The 19,698-nt window shown below is 39.1% G+C and overlaps 1 protein-coding gene and 1 pseudogene across 2 annotated transcripts in view; one reads left to right on the forward strand and one right to left on the reverse strand.

Moving 5' to 3' along the window:
• Window positions 1-19,698, reverse strand: part of CYP39A1 (cytochrome P450 family 39 subfamily A member 1) — a 104,978-nt gene that overhangs the window by 22,699 nt on the left and 62,581 nt on the right. For both annotated transcript variants that reach the window (XM_058306827.2, XM_058306829.2), the window contains exon 8: window positions 2,986-3,119. In XM_058306827.2, coding sequence (XP_058162810.1) covers window positions 2,986-3,119 — 134 coding nt within the window. The remainder of the gene's footprint in view (window positions 1-2,985; window positions 3,120-19,698) is intronic.
• On the forward strand, window positions 4,805-9,704 carry LOC139440042 (tumor necrosis factor alpha-induced protein 8-like protein 3 pseudogene; annotated as a pseudogene).

A 19,698-nucleotide genomic window follows, 5' to 3' on the forward strand; every position in this document is an offset into this window, starting at 1 on the left:
TGGGTAAATGGTTGAACAAACTGTTATATTCATATTATGGAATACTACTCTATAATAAAAGGCATGAACTACTGATGCACAAAACAACATGGACTGATCTCCAGAGAATAATGTTGAACAGGGGAAGACATCAGCCTACCAAAGACTGCGTACTATATGATTCAATTTATGTAATATTCTTGAAATGACAAAATGATAGAAATGGAAAACAGATCAGTGGTTGCTATGGGTTAAGGAATGGGAAGGTGTAGGAAGAAAGTGGGTATGGAAATGGGCAAGGATGAGAGAAATATGAGGAATCTTTTTGGTGATGGAAATTTTCTATGTCTTTGCTATATTAATTTAAATATTCTGCTTGTGATATTGTTTTACACTTTTGCAAAATGTTACCATTTGGGAAAACTCAGTAAAGTGTACATTTGATCTCTTCATATTCTTTACTTCAACTGCATATGAATCTATAATTATCTTAAAATTAAAAGTTTAATTTAAAAAATGTGACTTTACTGAGGTGAAGACATTTTATTAACTCCCATTGTCAGTCACCGTAAGCCACACCTATTCAATGAATTTTAACCCTGCACAATTTTGAAATGCCCTCATAATATCTGTAAAAGTAAGTTTACATAGCCAAAATATTAGCATCTTATACTTAAAAATATTTTTTTATGCTAGCACAGAGTAAAATATGTGGGAATAGTCACCTTTTTTTTTTTTTTTTTTAACCCCAGGAGAACTCATGATAGTTCCAGAGGGAACTGAATATTACTTTATTACTTAAGTTTGGTAATTTCAGTGTTAGGAGAGCTGGCGAAAGTCAGATCCTAAACTCAAAAGCGGGTTTGGCTCTTGCTTTCCGTTTTTAAAGTAGAAAGGGACCTGTGAAATTCTAATTCGTCTGCATTACTTCTATAGGAACCGAGGATAGTGAAGTCTTTATTGACTCTGAAATCAGCAATGGAGGGACCTAATGTGTATTTGGGGGCAGCATTGAGGCAGCCCTGGGGCAGGCCTCATGCCTGTACAAATGCCGCCTTCCCCTCCCCACCTCATCATCCTCTTCAGTTGCTCTCGAATTGCTATGATAATGATTTGGAGACTGCTGGCTGCTGCAGCCTACAAAGCAGATGATAGAGGAAGGAAGACTTCAAATGGAGCTTCAGTAACAGAATTAACATTACCAATGGGAAAGGAAGTTCCTGCTGCAGCAGAAAAAGTCAGAATGATGAATGGTAGAAAGGAATGTTAGAGCTGGTTGTATCAGAGAGCCTTCCAAGAAAACAGTCATCATCCTGCCCAGTCTAAACAGACCTTGTCTGTTTACATGACAAATGAAGAGAAACATCAAGGGGGAAGCAAGACAATCAAATCACACATCACTAGAAAAGGGAAGTCAACATATCTCTGTATTATAATAACTGCATCTCCCACACAGACAAATGAATCCAGCCAGCCCCCCTCACAGGGCTATGGTGAGGCAAAATGAGTTTCACCTGCTGTCTGGAGAAGGTATTTTCCTGAAGAGGGAGGGGAGGGCAAGACTCTCTTTTAGAACTCAAGAACAGCGCTAAGGGCAAAGGATATCAACTGTCACCATCTTACTCAACATGGTGCTGAAAGTTCTAGCTGTTACGATAAGACAAGAAAAGGAAATAAAAGGCATTCAGATAGGAAAGGAAGAAATAAAACTGTCCCTATTGTCTATATAGAAAATCCCAAGGAATCTTCAAAAACATTCCCAGAACCAATAAGTGAGTTTAGCAAGGATGTGGATACAAGGTCACTCGACAAACATCAAGATAAAATTGGAAATCAAAACTTCGAACTTAAAATACCATTTACAATGCTCCCCCCAAATGAAATATTTAGGTAAATAACAAACAACACAGGTATAGGATCTGCATGCTAAAAACAATAACCAATACATTTACCGACAGATAAATACCTAGCCAGTATTTCAGCTAATCATCTACTTACCAGAGTATACATTGGGCTTAATAAAAGCTTGATTAAAATTATAGTAATATTCAGGGTAATAAACACATTTCTTTATTAAATTATACCAAGTTGTTTGGCCAATTCCTCTCAAAGCATAGTCTTTAATACTTAACAGTTTAAAGTATTTGATAATTTAAAAGCCAATCTGTTAAAATCCCATTAAAATTAAGTGCAATAATTTATGTGAGATTTGCTAAACAAACTATATTTCCTTTGGATTTAGCAAGTTATAACTTTTACACAAGTGAATTTTTGTCTCTGTCTTCTACCACTATAAAATTTTCTTGGGTTGGATCCAAGTACCCTCAAACTCTGTATAAAAAAGGAGTCAAGAGTGCAGGACTGAGTGAACTGCCTCAATGTGATCTGCATAATGCAGGTCCTAAAAGCAATGTTTCTGGGGAAAAAAAAAAGGCAAAAACCCCACAAAACTTTGATAACTGCATCACCAAATATTTAAATGAAAGTCTGCCATGCACACATACCTTCCATGGTGCCCTTGAGAAATTTCTCCTACTTCTGCCAAAGAAAGAACCTCTGCCCCACTCTGCTGCTGACTCCACTGATCAGGTGAGATTACCCAGGGTGTTTCTGCGATGTGTCCCCCTTTCTGTAATGTCTTCCAGGTATCCAAAAGAACTTCCTTCATATTCTGAATTCCTCAACCTGTTGCTGCTCAAGAATAATTGTTGGTTGACTGCTGAGTCAACTATCTAATCTACTTGCTTGAATTAAATAGATTGCACTAATCTAGATACAGAATCATATGGCCAAATGGTTACATTTTAACTAAAATACCCCACCAACAGATACATACATATATTAAAGAAATACTGTTTGCACAGTTCTTGTTAGTAATCTGTTCTCTGGCCACTTTGTACTTAATGGAACAAAAGGCTTTGTCTAAATGCATGTACGCAAACATATTACTAAACAAAGTCTTCTCTTCTAGAAGGCTAATTATTTTTAAACCAAACCAAAGCTCACCAAAATTTTAACTGGCTTCACCACCTTTCTAGTAATGACACCAGGGGCTCTGAGACGAATAGTTTCCAAAATACACCATTTAATTAGATAGAGTTTCTTTAAGTCATCCTCAGACACTTTAATCTTGTCTTTCCCTGTAAAGAGAATTAAAAAAAAAAAGTTAAATAAAAGCATACAAAAGTGATTTTACATAAGCTCATCAATATAAGTCAAATACTGACTCCAACAGCAGGTAAAGGGTTAATATTACCATTACATTTCATATACCAAATTAAGTGATTTCTTGTCTCTTTTTCTTTATCACTTTCCTCTTGACAAGATAAAACGTATGGCACAAAAAAACCAAGCCAAGTTGATTACAATAACATGATGGATGGGTATCCAAGTTTGGTTCTTACAGAATCCTATGGTTCTCAAATGATTAAGATAGTCCCTGTCAGAAAGACGTTCAGTTTTCACTCATCTCATTCTTTCTTGTCCAGATTCTCATTCCATGTGAAGAAAGAGCGATAGGAGATAGGCAGAAAGGAAAAGAGACAAGAAGACATCTGGTTTTCTTCTTCCTATACCTCTTCATTGCTGGTTATTTTTATTTTAAACATTCAATTCAGAAGATCCAAAAAAATGCTAGGAACGGGCAGATGGGGTACATGTATGTCATTCAGGATGAAGAAGGTCCCCTGTAAATGTAGAGATATCAAACCTTCCTACCCATGAAAACCTTATCTAATACGTGGATTGGAGTCATCTGAGAAAGGATTAGACTCAAACTTTCTGCCACCCTCAGTATGGTTAAGGCCTTTCAGACAAATTAGAGAGCTTAATCAATCATATTTCAAGTAAATGCTTTTGTCTTGAAAATTACTGAAAACACAGACTCGGGTTTCAATTTTCGTTTTGATAGGAAATGCTTAAAAAAGTAAACAACATTATCAGTTCATTAAGTCAACGCAATACTCTTTCATATTTGCTACCCAACAGTATTGGGAACGAGTGGGTGAGAGCAGGCTCTAGGGCAGGGGTTCTTAACCATGAGCTTATATGGAAATTCAAAAAAACATTATTCTTGTGGGGATGTGTTGGTGTGGGTGATACATTTATTAAATAATACATAGGATAGTGTGCACTTAGTAAGGGGTTCATGGCTTTCACCTGACTGGCAAAGAGAACCGTGGAATTAAAAATGTTAAGAACCCCTGCTCTAAGGTCTTCAAGCATCTCTGTCTTCATCTCAGGATGAGGCTTGTTTCAAAGCAGGAGAGGGCTGGTGGGTAAGTGTTGTCTGGGAATCCTTGACTGTCAGCATACAGTGCAATTTCTGAGGAGCCAGAAGCAAATCATTTGCTAGTGGAATCTGGCAACCAAGGTTATTGCCTCCTTTATGGGTTACCTATGCATTCAACTGAATTTGAAAGATTCTTGAGCAATGATTAGGGACTAGGGGCTGAGTTAGGCTCTACCAGGTTAACAACAATTAAGACACAGCAACTGTTTACAATACTCTTAATCTAGCAGAAGTTAAGGGTATTGCAAACAAATAACACAGTTAATTGTTATATCATGCAGGCAAGGAAACTATTCTGTGAAATTCTGTCAGATGGGAAATATTTTAAGGTAGTTAAAAGGAGAGAGGGTTAATGTCCAACTAAGGAATGCAAAATATTCTGAGCATCTTTTTCTAAAACTATAAGCATAATTAGTGCCTTCCATTAAATAGGCCTCAATAAATACATATGGATAGATAAATGGTACAAGTTCAACATGGGGAGATGAACAGGTAGATATCCTAGGAAAAGGAAAGAGGAAAAGCAAAGGGGAGATGGCAGAAAGCAGAAGTATGTCCACAAGACAGCAATGGGTCTAGCTTGCCTGGAAGGTGGAATATATATGATGGAACTGTGAGAGATCTAATAAAGCCACACAGTAGATGGCTCTTTATGCCATTCTGGAAAGTCTGGAGAATTTGGAGACTTCCTGTCTTGGTCTAAGAGAGGGGGCAAACATTAATAATGAGAGTGATATGTAGCACTGCTATCTATTAAATTATTACTTTCTGTTTATTTGCTCAGATCTAAGTCACCTAATATTAAAAAGAGACAAGCACCCTTATGAGCTTGTTTTAATTTGATTAGACACTGCCCCACAAAACGCTTGCTTTCCCATAACAAGGATTTGAAAATCATGTCTTAGTTTTACAGGACTGCTATGGCACACACTGGTTGGTTTCAACAGTGGGAATTTATTGTCTCACGGATTTGGAGGCTAGAAGTCCAAAATAAAAGTCTCGACATGGCATGCTTTCTCCTGGAGTGTGCAGCGTTTGGTGCTGGCTTGCCACAATCCTTGGGGCTCCCCTGCTTGCACCTCTGCCTCTGTCACTCAGCTGCTCCTTCTGGCTTCAACTTCTGCTCAGTGGTGTGAGTCTTTGTCTAGATTCCCTCTCCGTAGAAGGATTTCAGTCATAATGGATTCAGGCCACCCTGATTCAATGTGGCCTCATCTAAAAAGCATCTTCAAAAATCCTATTCAGGGGTGAGTCCACACCTTTACTAATAGTATCTTCAAAGGTCAAATTTACAAACGGGTTCAGATCCACAGGAATAGAGATTAAGACTTGCACATCTTTTGTGGGGAGCTTGATTCAATCCCAACATCATAGGAATGCTTTCCAAATCTTCACAGTTTATGGCCTATAGAATATATACAACTGTCAATAGGTTTTCTGACTTTAAAAAAAAAAAAAAGAGTCTCTGGCCAATCAAATATGGGAAATGATACATGTTACTGGTGATTCTCTGGATACATTAGCATATGGAAAATTCTTTAAGAAATTCCGTTTATGTCTACACTTCAAGCCTTTTTAAATATGGAATTTGTCTCTCTCCATTACCCAAACAAGAAAATCATTAGTTATTTAATAGGACATAAAAGATAACTAGCTATATAATGGCCAGGAATACGTTCTAAGGCAGTTCTTAAAAAAACAAATAAACAAACCCTGGTTTCAATCTTTCTAGGCATTTCCAGCATATATCAAATGTCCTTACATGAATGTAGCCTAATCTTCTACAAAAAGTTATGAAAAACCAAAAGTATTACCAACTGAAAACTACCTTGCTATGCCACAGAAAACTAGTTGCATGAAAATTTTACTTATTTCACACTTTTCCTGAACTATCCCAGTATTTTCTAAGCTAATTTGGAAGAAAAATAATTTAGGAAAGCCATGGCTGAAATTAGAAATTCTTCATTAGAAAAAGTGACTAATATTTTTATATTATGTAACAGATACCTGTATTAAACTAGACAAATATTTATTTGGCATTTATTGGAAAAGCAAAGTCCTTAGCATTGCTAAGGATACAAGAAATTTAATTTTTGGGGGTCTTTGCCCTCAAATTCATAAATTCTAAAACTAAAGAGAAGGAAATGTAAACACTCCGATCAGCTTGTGTAAATAAAGAAAAAAATTCCAAGGTTCTAATTTGTGGGTTAGTTCACGAATGACACATAAGCTTAGAGCAGTGCCTAGCATGTGATAAGTACTCAATACAAGGAGTTGTTTTATTATTATTATTATCAATATTAGTGTTACCTTACTAATGCCTCTCTAGAAGCCACCCCTTCTTTATTTACTTCTGCTCCATAGCAAATAAAGTCATTCTTTTACCTGAAACCTTTTTTGAGGGAAAAGCTACATATTTGGGGGTATACCCAACATTATCTTTATACCAGGCCTGGGGAATTCTTTTGATCACTCATTCAACAGACATTTCTTGAGAATCTCTAGGCAGTGTGCAAGTGCTAAGTATGAAGATGAATAGCATGGCCCTGGCTGAAGAAGATAAAAACTAAAAGTAGTTAAAATATGCGAAGTGAAATCACACTGAAATGTGCAAAATGCTGTGGCGTGCACAGTGGTGGCTGTGATCAGACAGGGAGGGGATGTCAGAGAGGCTTCTTAGAAGACATAAAATCTGAACAAAGGCTTGGAGACATGCAGGTAATGGGCATGTTCAGTGTGGCTGGAGTCCAATGCAGGAAGTGACCAGATCAATGAACTGTGGATGGAGGTTTGAAGGAGCTGCCACACTTGGTTCTCTGGGCTTGGAAATGGCCCAGCCTCCTTCATAAGGGTCCTCCAATGAGGTCCTGCTCTGCCAGATCAGCTGAAGCCAGAGATAACGGCAAGAGGCTCCTCTTCCTCTGTCATAATTTGAATGTGTCCAGCAGGAGTGCCCAGGTTTCTTTTCTGGGCCCCCTTTTCTTTGCTATGCACACTCTTTCCCTAGGTGATCCACACAAACCCTCCCCCATAACTACCACCAAGGGACTGCTGACACCCAGAATTGCCTCTTCTGCTTCGATCTCTTTTCTGAGGTCCAGATAATTTTTATCCAATATTGGCGCCTTAGTGGCTCTGCTTGCATGTCTAACAGACATCTGTCATTTTTCCCCACTGAAGTAAAGCCTTTCCTCTCCTGGTCTTGCCGTCACAGAAAATGGTAGCAGCGTTTGCCCAGTTGTTCATGCCTAACACCTGGGAGTCATCCACGATTCTGCCCTTTCCCTTTTACTCCCTTCTAATGGATCACCAGGGCCTGTTGTTTCCATCCACACAATAGATCCTATTTCTGTCTGTCCACAATACTCCATCTCCATAGCAACTGCTCTGGTCCAAGTCACCCTCATCTCTCACCTGGTCCAGGGTAATAGTGGCAATGGCCTTTATCATGCTCCCTGCTCCCACAAGGCTACTTTACAGTCCATCCTCACGCAGTTTACTAACTTGGTAAACAGACCTTGTCAGTACCCTGCTTAGAACTGTTAAAGTCTCACTTTGGCAAGTAAGGTCCTATTTCCCCCCTCTAATCTCATAGCACACCAAATCCTGGCTGTGTGACTTTTGCGAATTATTCAACTTCTCAGTGCTTCACTTTGCTTATCTATAAAATGGGAATATTAAAATTATCTGTCTAATATGATTGTTGTGAGGATTAAAATAGTTAATGCATGCAAAGCTCTTACAATTAAATTGCCATGTGGCAAAAATTCAGTGTTACTTAGTATTATTATTTTTTTAATAAATCTTAGATTGCTTTATTTTTTTTTATTTCTCTCCCCTTCCCGGCTCCACCCCCTCCCCCGCCCCGCCCCAGTTGTCTGTTCTCTGTGTCCATTTGCTGCGTGTTTTTCTTTGTCCGCTTCTGTTGTTGTCAGCGGCATGGGACTCTGTGTTTCTTTTTGTTGTGTCATCTTGCTGCGTCAACTCTCCATGTGTGCAGCACCATTCCTGGGCAGGCTGCACTTTCTTCATGCTGGGCGGCTCTCCTTATGGGGCTCACTCCTTGCGCGTGGGGCTCCCCTGCGTGGGGGACACCTCTGCGTGGCAGGGCACTCCTTGTGCGCATCAGCACTGCGCATGGGCCAGTTCCACACGGGTCAAGGAGGCCCGGGGTTTGAACCGCGGACCTCCCATGTGGTAGACGGAGGCTCTATCCACTGGGCCAAGTCCGCGTCCCCCAGTATTATTTTTATTGTTGCTATTTTTGTTATTATTATTTCCTCTGCCTTTTTCCAACTTTTGAAAAGCTGGCTTTTTTTTCCATTCTTCAAGCTTCAGCTAAAGCATCTTGTCCTCAAGGAGCCCTTCCTGACCACTCAGCTAGTTTCCCTAATCACTATCATAAAATTTTATTTCTTTTCTATATCGTTCTCTTTACCAAATGAAATAATTTATCTACTTGTTTATTATTGGGCTTCCCCAAATAGGGTGTGATTCCATGTTTTGGAATCTTGTTCCTTCTGTTTTTTGATGTATATCCAGTATCGTATCTAACACAGAGCCTGGCACACAGAGTCACTGGATAAGTTCTTACTGAATCAAAGAATCAATGGGCTGGGGGCTGGGAGCTGGGTGCGGGCGGCCGGCGACGCTTGCCTCTGCGGAGCCACCCCCTGGTCAAGGCCACAGAGCATGGCTCAGCTCCCACCGCCCTGCTTTCCCGCACAGAGTGTACGGTGGCTGCCCAGTAGGGATGCTGGTTCGAGCTTCCCACACACTGGCTGGCAGCTGAGGACACCCGGCCAGCAGCCAACAGCAGGGATTCGGACTCTGGCGAGCAGAGCGACAGTGAGCCAGGAGGCACCACAGGTCCTAATGTCTTTAGTTCAAAGAGCCTTGCCCTTCAAGCCCAGAAGAAGATTCTGAGCAAAACAGCCAGCAAAACCGTGGCCAATATGTTGATAGATGACATCAGCAGCAAGATCTTTGATGAGCTCTACAAAATCACCAGAGAGCACACCCACAACAAGAAGGAAGCTCACAAGATCACGAAAGACTTAAGCAAGGTGGCAATCAAAATCGGGATCTTCTACAGAAACAACCAGTTCAACCAGGAGGAGATTGTTCTCGTGGAGAAATTCAGGAAGAAGCTGAACCAGACTGCCATGACCATCATCAGCTTCTAGGAGATGGAATACACCTTTGACAGGAACGTGCTCTCCCAGCTTCTTCGCATGAGTGCGAAGGACCTGGTGCATGAACTGGTTCAGTGACACCCGATGCCCAGCACCCATGGCCCATCAACCACGTCTTAAATCACTTTGCAGATACAGAGTTCCTCTCCACCCTCCATAATCTGGATGAAGACTGTAGGCCCAACCTCAAAAGGATTTGTGGTAGAACCCATAAATTGCTAGATAAGAAAATCCTTTGAATGCCTTCCCTCCTTCTGGACTTTTGCTACTTTAAAGTTACAGCACCCAATGTGGTCCAGGTGAGAATCAGGAAAACAAGAGAAAACCCATGTCAGAGATGTCAACGTTCTGTCCTAGTCATCCTTCTGATGCTAATGCTGCCCTGAGATCAAGTGTGTGTATCCCCAGAGTGCTCTGAAGAGGTCTGTATTTAAAATCACTTTTGGGAAGTAGTTGTGGCTCAACTGATAGAGCATCCACTTACCATATGGAGGGTCCAGGGTTCAATACCCAGTGCCTCCTGACCCATGTGGTGAGCTCCCCATGCACAGGGCTGCTGAGCACAAGGAGTGCCAGGCCACATAGGGGTGTCCCCTGTGTAAGGGAACACCACGCACAAGGAGTGTGCCCCACAAGAGACCGGCCCCACGCAAAAAAAGCGCAGCCCACCCAGGAGTGGCACCGCACACATGGAGAGCTGACGCAGCAAGACGATGCAACAAAAAAAAAGAGGCAGTTTCCTGGTGCCACTGACAAAAATGCAAGCAGACATAGAAGAACACACAGCAAATGGACACAGAAGTGGCAAAGTACTGTGTTACTGCAGGACTGGCCTTGCCTCATCTGAGAGGTGCCATCCATGAGGCTCAGGGAGGGTTTATTTGGTATACGTGGGAGAATAGGACAGAATGAATCCCTGTCCGTCTTTCTTGGCCCTTCACAGTCAATCTGTGCTATTCTCTCTGGTTTGTTAATAAATTGAAACTACCCTTTAAAAAAAAAAAAAGGAATCGATGAATGTCTAAAATGGTGGAAGGGGAGATCAATTAAGAAGCTTTTAGTTTGTGAAACTGTGATGGCAGAGATAAAGAGGAGCAGCCAAATTTGAAAGACATTTTTGCGGGAGAATGTACAAGTCTTGAAACAAGAAGTTACTGAAAACCTGATACCTGCTAGAGCAGTGGTTCACAGACAGTAGCGTGCATCATCATCCCCTGGATGGCTTGCTACACTGGCGGCCAGGCCCCATCCCCAATTTTCTCATTCAAGAGATTTGAAGGGCTCAAAATTTGTATTTCTGACAAGTTCCCAGATGATGTTGATGCTGCTTGTCCACAGACCATACTTTAAGAACCCGTGATAGATTAAAAGAAATAACATATTTTGGATTTTACTTATTAAATATTCTGTATTTAGAATGCTTCTTATTACCAATTTTATAATACTCTATTTAAAAAATATAGATGTTAACAGGCTTAGCAGGTAAAATTATAATTTAAGTCAGAAATCCTGAGTGGATATACTGACACTGAAGGCCACAAGCTTTTCTTAGTGCAAAAAAGAGGCAAAAGGAGCTCTGTTTCTTATTATGAACATAAAACTGGACAATGTGATGATTAACTCTAATTGAAACTTATAATCTGCCAAGGATTCAGAAATGGTCCAAAAGTATATAATTTTTACAGAACAGGAATGTCAGCATGGCTTTGGAGGTTATTGGTTTGAACTTACATGTAGCCATATATCCTGGGTCCGATTTTTCTTCTCACCTGGATGAGGCCATAGCTAAGGGCAGGGGTCAGCAAACTATGGTAAGGGAGCCCAATCCAGCTAGTACCACCTATTTTTGTAAATAAAGTTTTTTTGGTATACAGCCATACTTATTTGTTTATTAGTTGTCTATGGTTGCTTTCAAACTACAGTGGCAGAATCAAGGAGTGGCCACAGAGATCGTGTGGTCCGCCAAGCACACTATATCTATTATTGAGCCCTTTATGGAAACAAATTGCTATCCACCTGACTAATGAGCATCAAGGAGACAGGCCACTAATTTATTCCTCATGTCTCTTCTCTTGCTCAGGTGTCCAGATTTTATTCCAGCATTTGAATTGCATAAATACTATAAATTCTTTGTGTCTTCACTACGCATATCATTTATATAACCTAGTCAAGTGTGCAACATCTAGCATAGTATCTGAATAACCAAGTAAAAGATGGTTATTTTACATGGGAAAAGACATCTTTGTCTAGTATATCCTCTACAATACTGGTTATTCAAAGTTACGTTCTCAGTTGCAAGTGGTACATGGACACAGATGATGTTAAGGACATTAGTTTCCTGACACTCGACTTCTGTATTTACTCTTTTCAAAAACTGATGCATCTGAAACAGGGTGGTTCACTTCTCTTTCTTGGCCTCCTTAACGTAATCACCTTTCCCTCACTTTACAGTAGAAAGGCTTGCTCCTAGTCATCACATTTTTACTCTGGTCATTTTCCCTGGAGTTAAGTTCTCTTGGAAGTAAACAAAAGAGCAACGAGAGAATGCTTGGCACATAAGGGAGATCCCCTTCAAAGCAAAGTAAAACCAGCCACAGGGAATACTGAAAGCAGAGGTGCTTTATTTTACCTCTGCCCACCAGCCATTGTCAAAAACACATATCTCTATTTCCATGTTGGCCCATCTGTCTTAGATGGTTGTCTATCTATCTTAGAATTAGAATTCATAAGTCAGATGGATGCCACATCAATACAAAGTAACATATTTATTTGAGTTGAAAAATGAAGACATATTTTCTGTGAAAAAACGTTGATTGGCTGATTAGTTTGGTAATAAGGACTGGCTTTGTGAATTAGGCTATATGGTGCCATTATCTATAACAGAAAGAACTAAATCTGTAGCTCTTACTGTCTAAATATTTTAAATAGTCTAAAAGATGTAGGTTATAAACTAGGAAAGACATCCTTTGCAATTATTTAAATGTAAGATAAAAAACTTTAGATACCGACTTAAAAATGTGGGAGGGGACATGAAATTCTTTTTATAGCATATTTAAATTTAATAAAAAATTGAAATCCTTTGCCTATTGGCATTTTTAGAAGATGAAGCCCTATGGTGGATGGTGTGAGTCCTGTAATACTTCTGTGGTGATAAAGAGGGAGAGTTGACAATTCTATAGGGTAAGCGAAAAAGAATTTGGAATATGTGAGGTTTGGAAGACAAGGGTGGAGATCTGCAAGAGGAGCGAGGCCTAGTTAAATGGGAGGTCACTGATGAGCTAATAGAAGGCCAAGGCAAATTCTCCATGGACCCAATGAGAAAGGGACTTTTAAGAAAAGGATAATATTCAGCTTTATGCCAAATACCTGATTTTAAGTTGTTTCTGGTTGTGATAAAATTTTCCCTTCCCTTGTCTCAAACTTTTTAATATTTTAATAAAGTCAGCTAACATGGAACCTAAGTTAACACCTGGGGAAATAAAGAGAACTGGGTAATGCTTGGTGAGGCAATGAAATGCAGAAAAGAGATAGAATGTACAGAAGGGAAAAGAGAAATCAACAAATGCAGGAACTAGCTGTCAAGAGAAATCTCGAAGGTATATAAACGACCACCTCATGCCACCTTCCCCATTTCTTCATCCAGATTCCTTAAGATCCAGGATAGAGTTCTGACCATTTTCACCTTTATCTTTTAAAAAATCTTTGGCAAATGACTGTTACAAATATATTGGAGGTAACTTAAAATTCAGATTCTAAATCCTACATTCTTAAAAAAATGTTTTCTCTTTAAAAACCAATTTAGAGCATCTACATTGGTCAAATTTATCAAAGGATCCCTCTATTTTTAAATAGTATTTTATTTATGGGGATGCAGTTATGAGATACAGAAAAGAAATATTTTTCTACTTGACCAAGAATAGAAGGCTACCGAGGGTCAGGATTTGTTTTCAAAACCAGATCTGTGTGACTCCAAAGTGACCCGCTTATTATACTGCTGACCACCCCCAAATATTTTTTTTGGACTCTAGAAATAGTGAGGTTTCTGAAACCACCCTTGGAAAAAGTTTTTATTAAGTATTGTCATTAGGCTATTTGAACTATGAGATACAAACATGTTTTATATTATTTAATATAGAAACAAATGTTTTGAGTTGAAAATAATATTTAAAATCTGTTATGACCTATAAACATAGGAGTGATGTAGACTATACTTAGAAAAACAAATGTTTTGATAATATATTTTTTGTTTCTCAAATCCCAGAGGGATATTGGGGGTGGGGGGGGGCAGGGGATAGTACTCTTGGATCAGACAAAGAAAAAGAAAAAAAAATACAGTAAGTTTTCAAACAACTTTAGGGTAAAAGATCTTTTTTTAAATTATAACACTAAAAAATGGCTCTTTAACCATGCTGTGCATATCTTAATGCACATCTGTGGTTTGTTCTTCCAGTGTTTTGACTCCAAAAATAGAAGGCCCAGCTTGGAAGAATGCCAAGGTAAATCATCAAAAGAGCTAGAGCCTAACAGAGACTAGGACCAGTACAGTAGACAGACCAGGGAAGAAATTTTGGGTGATTTTGGGTGATTTGGGGTGAAATTCAGAAATCATCTATTTAGCTCTTGTCATAAATGCAATGAATGTCGAACCGAATCTTAGGATATTTGAAACCTAATACAAAAAATGACATTCTTGCATTTAGAAATAACAAAAAACACATCTAAAATTTTATACACAACTTTGAGATTCCACATATATGATGACAAGCATACTATAAGATAGTAACTATATATTTGCTAAGGACATTTAATAGATTGAAATTTCATTAGTTCATCCATTTATTCATTCACTCAATATGTATTTACTACATGTCTATTACATGGTAGCCCAATTACAGGTGATGTAAGAGACAGGAAGAGAATAATATAAATTTATTGACTATCTAGTGTAGTAAATACTTTGGATCACTTAATTTATTCTTCATAATAACCTACCAGCTAATCAAGCCTCAGAGAGGTTAATGTGCTCAAGGATACAGCTTGAACGTGTTAGAGCAGGCTTCAAGCCTACATCTGTCTACTTAAAAAGTCATCACACTTGCTACTATGCTATACTGCTTTCCCTAATAGGAGAAAGAAATGAGAAAGACACAGCCACTGCCGAAAAGGAGTTCGGACACAAAGGCACAAAATAACACCTAGGTATAAATAACTAAGTTTTTCTGTGTCTCTGGAGTTCTTCTCTAGCCTTGGGCTAGAATTTCAGCCAAGCCTGGAAGGATGGGTAAGAGTCACCCAGGCACAATGAAAAATAACGTAAAGTCCAAAATTAGTTGCAAAAATTTGATTTCTTGGAGTTAAATAAAAGAAACATTACTCAAATTGAATCACTAAAGGAAGTTCCTTCTTTGAGAGATGGGCCCCTTTTCTAAGAGGTTCATTCTCCTCCTCCTTACACATACAAAATCAATAAAAACATAAAAATTCTGTTTCTACACTCCTGGAATAACATTACGTAAAGATTTAACTAATAAATTTAGCTAAATAATCCATGTTTTGACAGAAAAGAAAAGAACCAGTAATTTCCAATTTAAAAAAAAAAAGAATGTCATGGTAGGCATTTGCTGAGTCATTCAGAGATCTTGAGACATATTCTGAGGAAACTGACACAGAATGGGGGGTCAGAAAGTAAGACTGAATATTGAGGAAGTCTCTGTTCACTCACAAATTACAGACTGTAATATATATACCAGGAGACACAGGAAAAGATGAAGAAGAGCAAATAATAAAATCTCATAAAAATTTAAAGAGAGCAATCCTTACACATTCTACCAGCCCTTTATTGATCTTTGCAAGCATAGATTCCCAGTTCTCTTTGCTGGTCTATGTTTAGAGGTAGCTTTCCTTCACAGAGGCTGTTTTTTCCTATTCATAGAATAGCTTGTCAAAAAGATTTAAAGTTAAGGTGTATGCAAAAGGTCACAGCACACATTAAGAGGACAAAATCTGGGGAAAAATTACATGAGACAAAGGTTGAAAAACTAAAAGCTGATGAAATAATCTTACGCAATGATTTCTATCAAACTATGTTCAAGATATCTACTTTCCAATTTTTATAATAATTTATTTAAAAAGTAAAATCAAGTAATAAAAATGTTTATTTTAGATAGTCATTTACAAAAATTATATAATAGCTTTGAAAAAATTATAGCATGTTTATAACTTCTCCCCCAAAAGAATGGAGTAATGATATCAATTGCTGTCAGAAAATAAGGGCAGGAAATCATTTAGATTTCTGGCTGATTTTCTCAACCATGGGATCTCATGTTAAATTTCTAAAGAAAATCAGTGTAAAAGAATAGAGACAAAGATAAAGAAGAACAGTAAAGATATTTTCATAGTGGTTTCAGTTAAAAATGACAACTGAGAGAGTGCAAAGTTCCTAGCCAGGGGAGCTCTATCACCATTCCCCAATGGAACAGCAACAATCCCCCAAGTGCAACAGCAAAGACCAATAAAGATGGATGGTCCAACAATGAGCCCTTGATACTGATGACTACGATTATGAGCTGTGTGCCTGAAATATGAACTAGGCCTAGAGCTGCAGGGTGCCTAAGAGTTACCTCCTGAGAGCCTCCATGTTGTTCAAATGTGGCCACTCTCTAAGCCAAACTCAGCACGGAAATGCATTACCTTCCCCCCAGTGTGGGACATGAATCCCGGGGATGAGCCTCCCTGGTGCTGAGGGATTACTACCAAGCACCAGCTGATGATGTAACTAGAAAAAGACCTTGAATAAAATGGTCAACTCCGACCAGCAGAATATCTCAGCCTACATGTAATATCAGGTGTTAAAAACTGCTTTTTGACCTTCAATAAAAGGGGGAAATGGAAAGGACAAAAGAATTTATATGGCTATGAGTCTCCAAAAAAGAGTCAGGCAGTCATCAGAGGGGTAATCCTTACACATACCTAAGCAGGGTACCAGAGAAAGCCAAAGTAGATAGAAACCCAGGTACTGATTCTCCTGAGGGCTACAGAGACCCACAGGTTCTACGGTCATGGCAGATGGCTCTGGAGTTCAGGGCCATGTCAGTTGGCCCTAATTTGGAATTTGTTTTCCTGAGTATGATGGAGTTGGACTCAGATATGACCTTTCTACACATGCCTCTTCTGTTACTTTTATCGGACCTGTGGTTGGTGTTTGGGTGGGTGTATACTCAGGAGACCTGAATCTCTGGACTGTCCATGTGACAGCCAGGCCCTGAGCCTCAGCAGACTTCCAACTCCTACCCTCTGGTTTATTGGACTTACCCCAGCCAGCTAACAGGTAGGTGAAGAAGACCAGCCACCACACCAGGGAGCCAAGAGTGCCTACAACTGCAAGTAGGAGAATTGCATCCATCATCCATGTGGAGTCTAAGCCCCCTCTTGATGTAGAGGGGGACTGAACTTAACCATCCCAGGGTCCACAGGATGGAGGAATATAGATTAGAGTGGACTTACTGGTGTTCAGCTGGGGAACTACTGTGATTAGTAAGGGAAGAAATTGTAATATTGATGTAGAGAAAGTGGCCATGGTAGCTGCTGATGGTAAGGAGAGGGAAGAAGAGATATGATGTGGGGGCATTTTCAGGATTTGCCGTTGTCCTGGGTGGTGCTGCAGGGACAGATGCTGGACATTTTGTGTCCTGCCATGGCCCACTGCATGGAATGGGGGAGAGTGTAGATGACAATGAAGACCACTGTCCATGTAGTGCAGCAGTGCTCCAAAATATATTCACCAGGTACAGTGAATGTGCCACAGTGATGGAAGAGGTTGTTGATGTGGGAGGAGTGGGGTAGGGTGGGGATGGGGGGTATATGGGGACCTCATTTTTTTTAATGTAACATTTAAAAGAAAATAAAGGAAAAAAAGGAAAGAAAGAAAAAAGAATGCTCTAGGCACAGGAAAGCTAGTGATAATTTAAAATTTAAAACTGAACATAATTCTCTAACTTAGAACTTCTCATGGCTTCCCATTAAAAAATAAAATCATGATTCCTAATAGTGAAAAAAAAAAAAGACTGCACAGTATTCCAGAACAAAAAGGAAGGTACTTTAAAGTCCCTCTCTTCATGTTAGGCATTTTTAAAACTTCAATGTGATAAGCAGCACTCAAAAATTCCATTTAAAAATTATGACTTTTATTTCAGGAATATTCTCTTATATTTAAGAAATGGCTTTTTCTTTTCAGAATCTAACATATATTCACTGGAAAAGGTTAGTAAATCTCAAATAGAGAGGATAAAAGTGGATAAATTGTACTGAAGTAGATAATGCCATTTATAATAGGTTTTATATGTCAAGTGACCCCATGGACACTTGCACTTCTAAGTAGTGAGAATGTGCTGTTTACAGATTTCCCAAATTTCTGCTGAAATGAAGATTTATCTGTTGACTTGTTTCCCCCAAAAGGAAAAGTAATAACCCTATTGTACAAGTATTCTTTAACTTTGAAAAGAAATTTTGTAAAACCGATCTTTGATTAGTAGAAAGAAAAATTAGGGAAGTGGATTTGGCTCAACTGATAGAGCATCCACCTATCACATAGGAGGTCCAGGGTTCAAACCCAGGGCCTCCTGATCCATGTGGTGAACTGGGTTATGTGCAGTGCCGTGCCATATGGGGGTGTCCCCTACATAGGGGAGTCCCACGCACAAGAAGTGCACCCTGTAAGGAGAGCTGCCCCATGCGAAAAAAGTGCAGCCTGCCCAGGAACGGGGCCACACACACGGAGAGCTGATGCAGCAAGATGATGTAATGAAAAAGAGACACAGATTCCCAGTGCCGCTGACAAGAATGCAAGCGGAAAAAGAACACACAGCGAATGGACACAGAAAGCAGACAACGGGGGGTGGAGGAAGGGAAAAGAAATATATTAAAAGTAAATAAATAAATCTTTAAAAAGAAAGAAAGAAAAATTAATTTTACATTTTTATTAAAAACCCAGATGACCTTTCTCCGCCTCCAAACATATGTTTCACTGTTTTTCCGAGGATTATGGGATAGTGAGAAGAATGCCTAGAACTGGGGTATATCAGGAATTGAGGAATAGGAAGCTAAGAAATGATAAAAGAATTAATGAGGAAACATGGTCTTAGAGCCAACTTGGTTAAGGAAGGGGCAAATAAGGAGGGACATAATTGTTCAGCACAGTAAAGACACAGGTTTCCTCTAATTTGGCTGATTTGATTTTGGGCTCCAAACTCCCCAGGTGGTAATAGTCACAAGACCAGCCCTGGGGCATTAGCTAGACACCTGGCACACTACCTCAAAAATGTCTTTATGTAGGAAATATCAGGTTTAAATAAAATTATAGAACCGATGTGAAAGGAATAAAGAAGTTTCAAAAGAGTGTGTCAAGAAAGGAAGAAGCTGTTTTGCTTTTAAGAAGGAAGTGATAGAGAAAGGCATGGAGGAAAGAGGCCTGAAGAATTAAAAAAACCAACAAACAAACAACAAAAAAACAGCCTACCTAGAAAGACAGCCTTCAGTTCTCTAGTCCTTCCCTCCCCTGTAACTCTTCTTCCTACCTCCATTTCTTTCCCTCCTCCCTTTCGGAGAATGCCCGGATCCTTCTGTAGGTAGTAAAGAGCAGCTCTGGATTTATGGCAACTGAACACATAGAAGGAAACTTATTAGGCACCTGAAATAATTGGGGAGTAATTATGACTTTCCCAATAAAAATATTAATTATTTTAAAAGGGGGGACATGGATCCTTGGAGGTTGGTTATGTCCTGCTGTCTCATTCAGACATCTCATGAAAACCTCTAAATGTGAAGCAACAAAATAAGGTTTGCTCAGAGAAGTTCCAGAGAACATATAAAATACATAAAAGATAAGGTTCTAGCAGCCTTCTTGAAAACATAATAGTTATGTAATCATTTCAAGCAAATTATAAGTTTACTGTGCTAAGAGATCCTTCAAAAATGCAATTTGAAAGTCAGTATTTTATTTCCCAATGTCTTTAACAGAGAAAAAGTATGTACTATTTGGGTTTTGTTTTCCCCCCAAACATTAACCTCCTTCACTCTTGTACATGTGTTCTGTGAGACAAAATATCAGTGAGACAGATATTAAGTCAAACACAGAAAATTCAAGGGAGGATGAGAGTAGATTATTCTGAAATACATGGGAGCATAGGATGTTACATGCCTTTCAATTCACTGCTATTTCTTATAATTCTTTAAAGG

This window comes from Dasypus novemcinctus, chromosome 11 (genome assembly GCF_030445035.2).
Source record: "Dasypus novemcinctus isolate mDasNov1 chromosome 11, mDasNov1.1.hap2, whole genome shotgun sequence".
In the NCBI taxonomy this organism is placed as follows: Eukaryota; Metazoa; Chordata; class Mammalia; order Cingulata; family Dasypodidae; genus Dasypus; species Dasypus novemcinctus.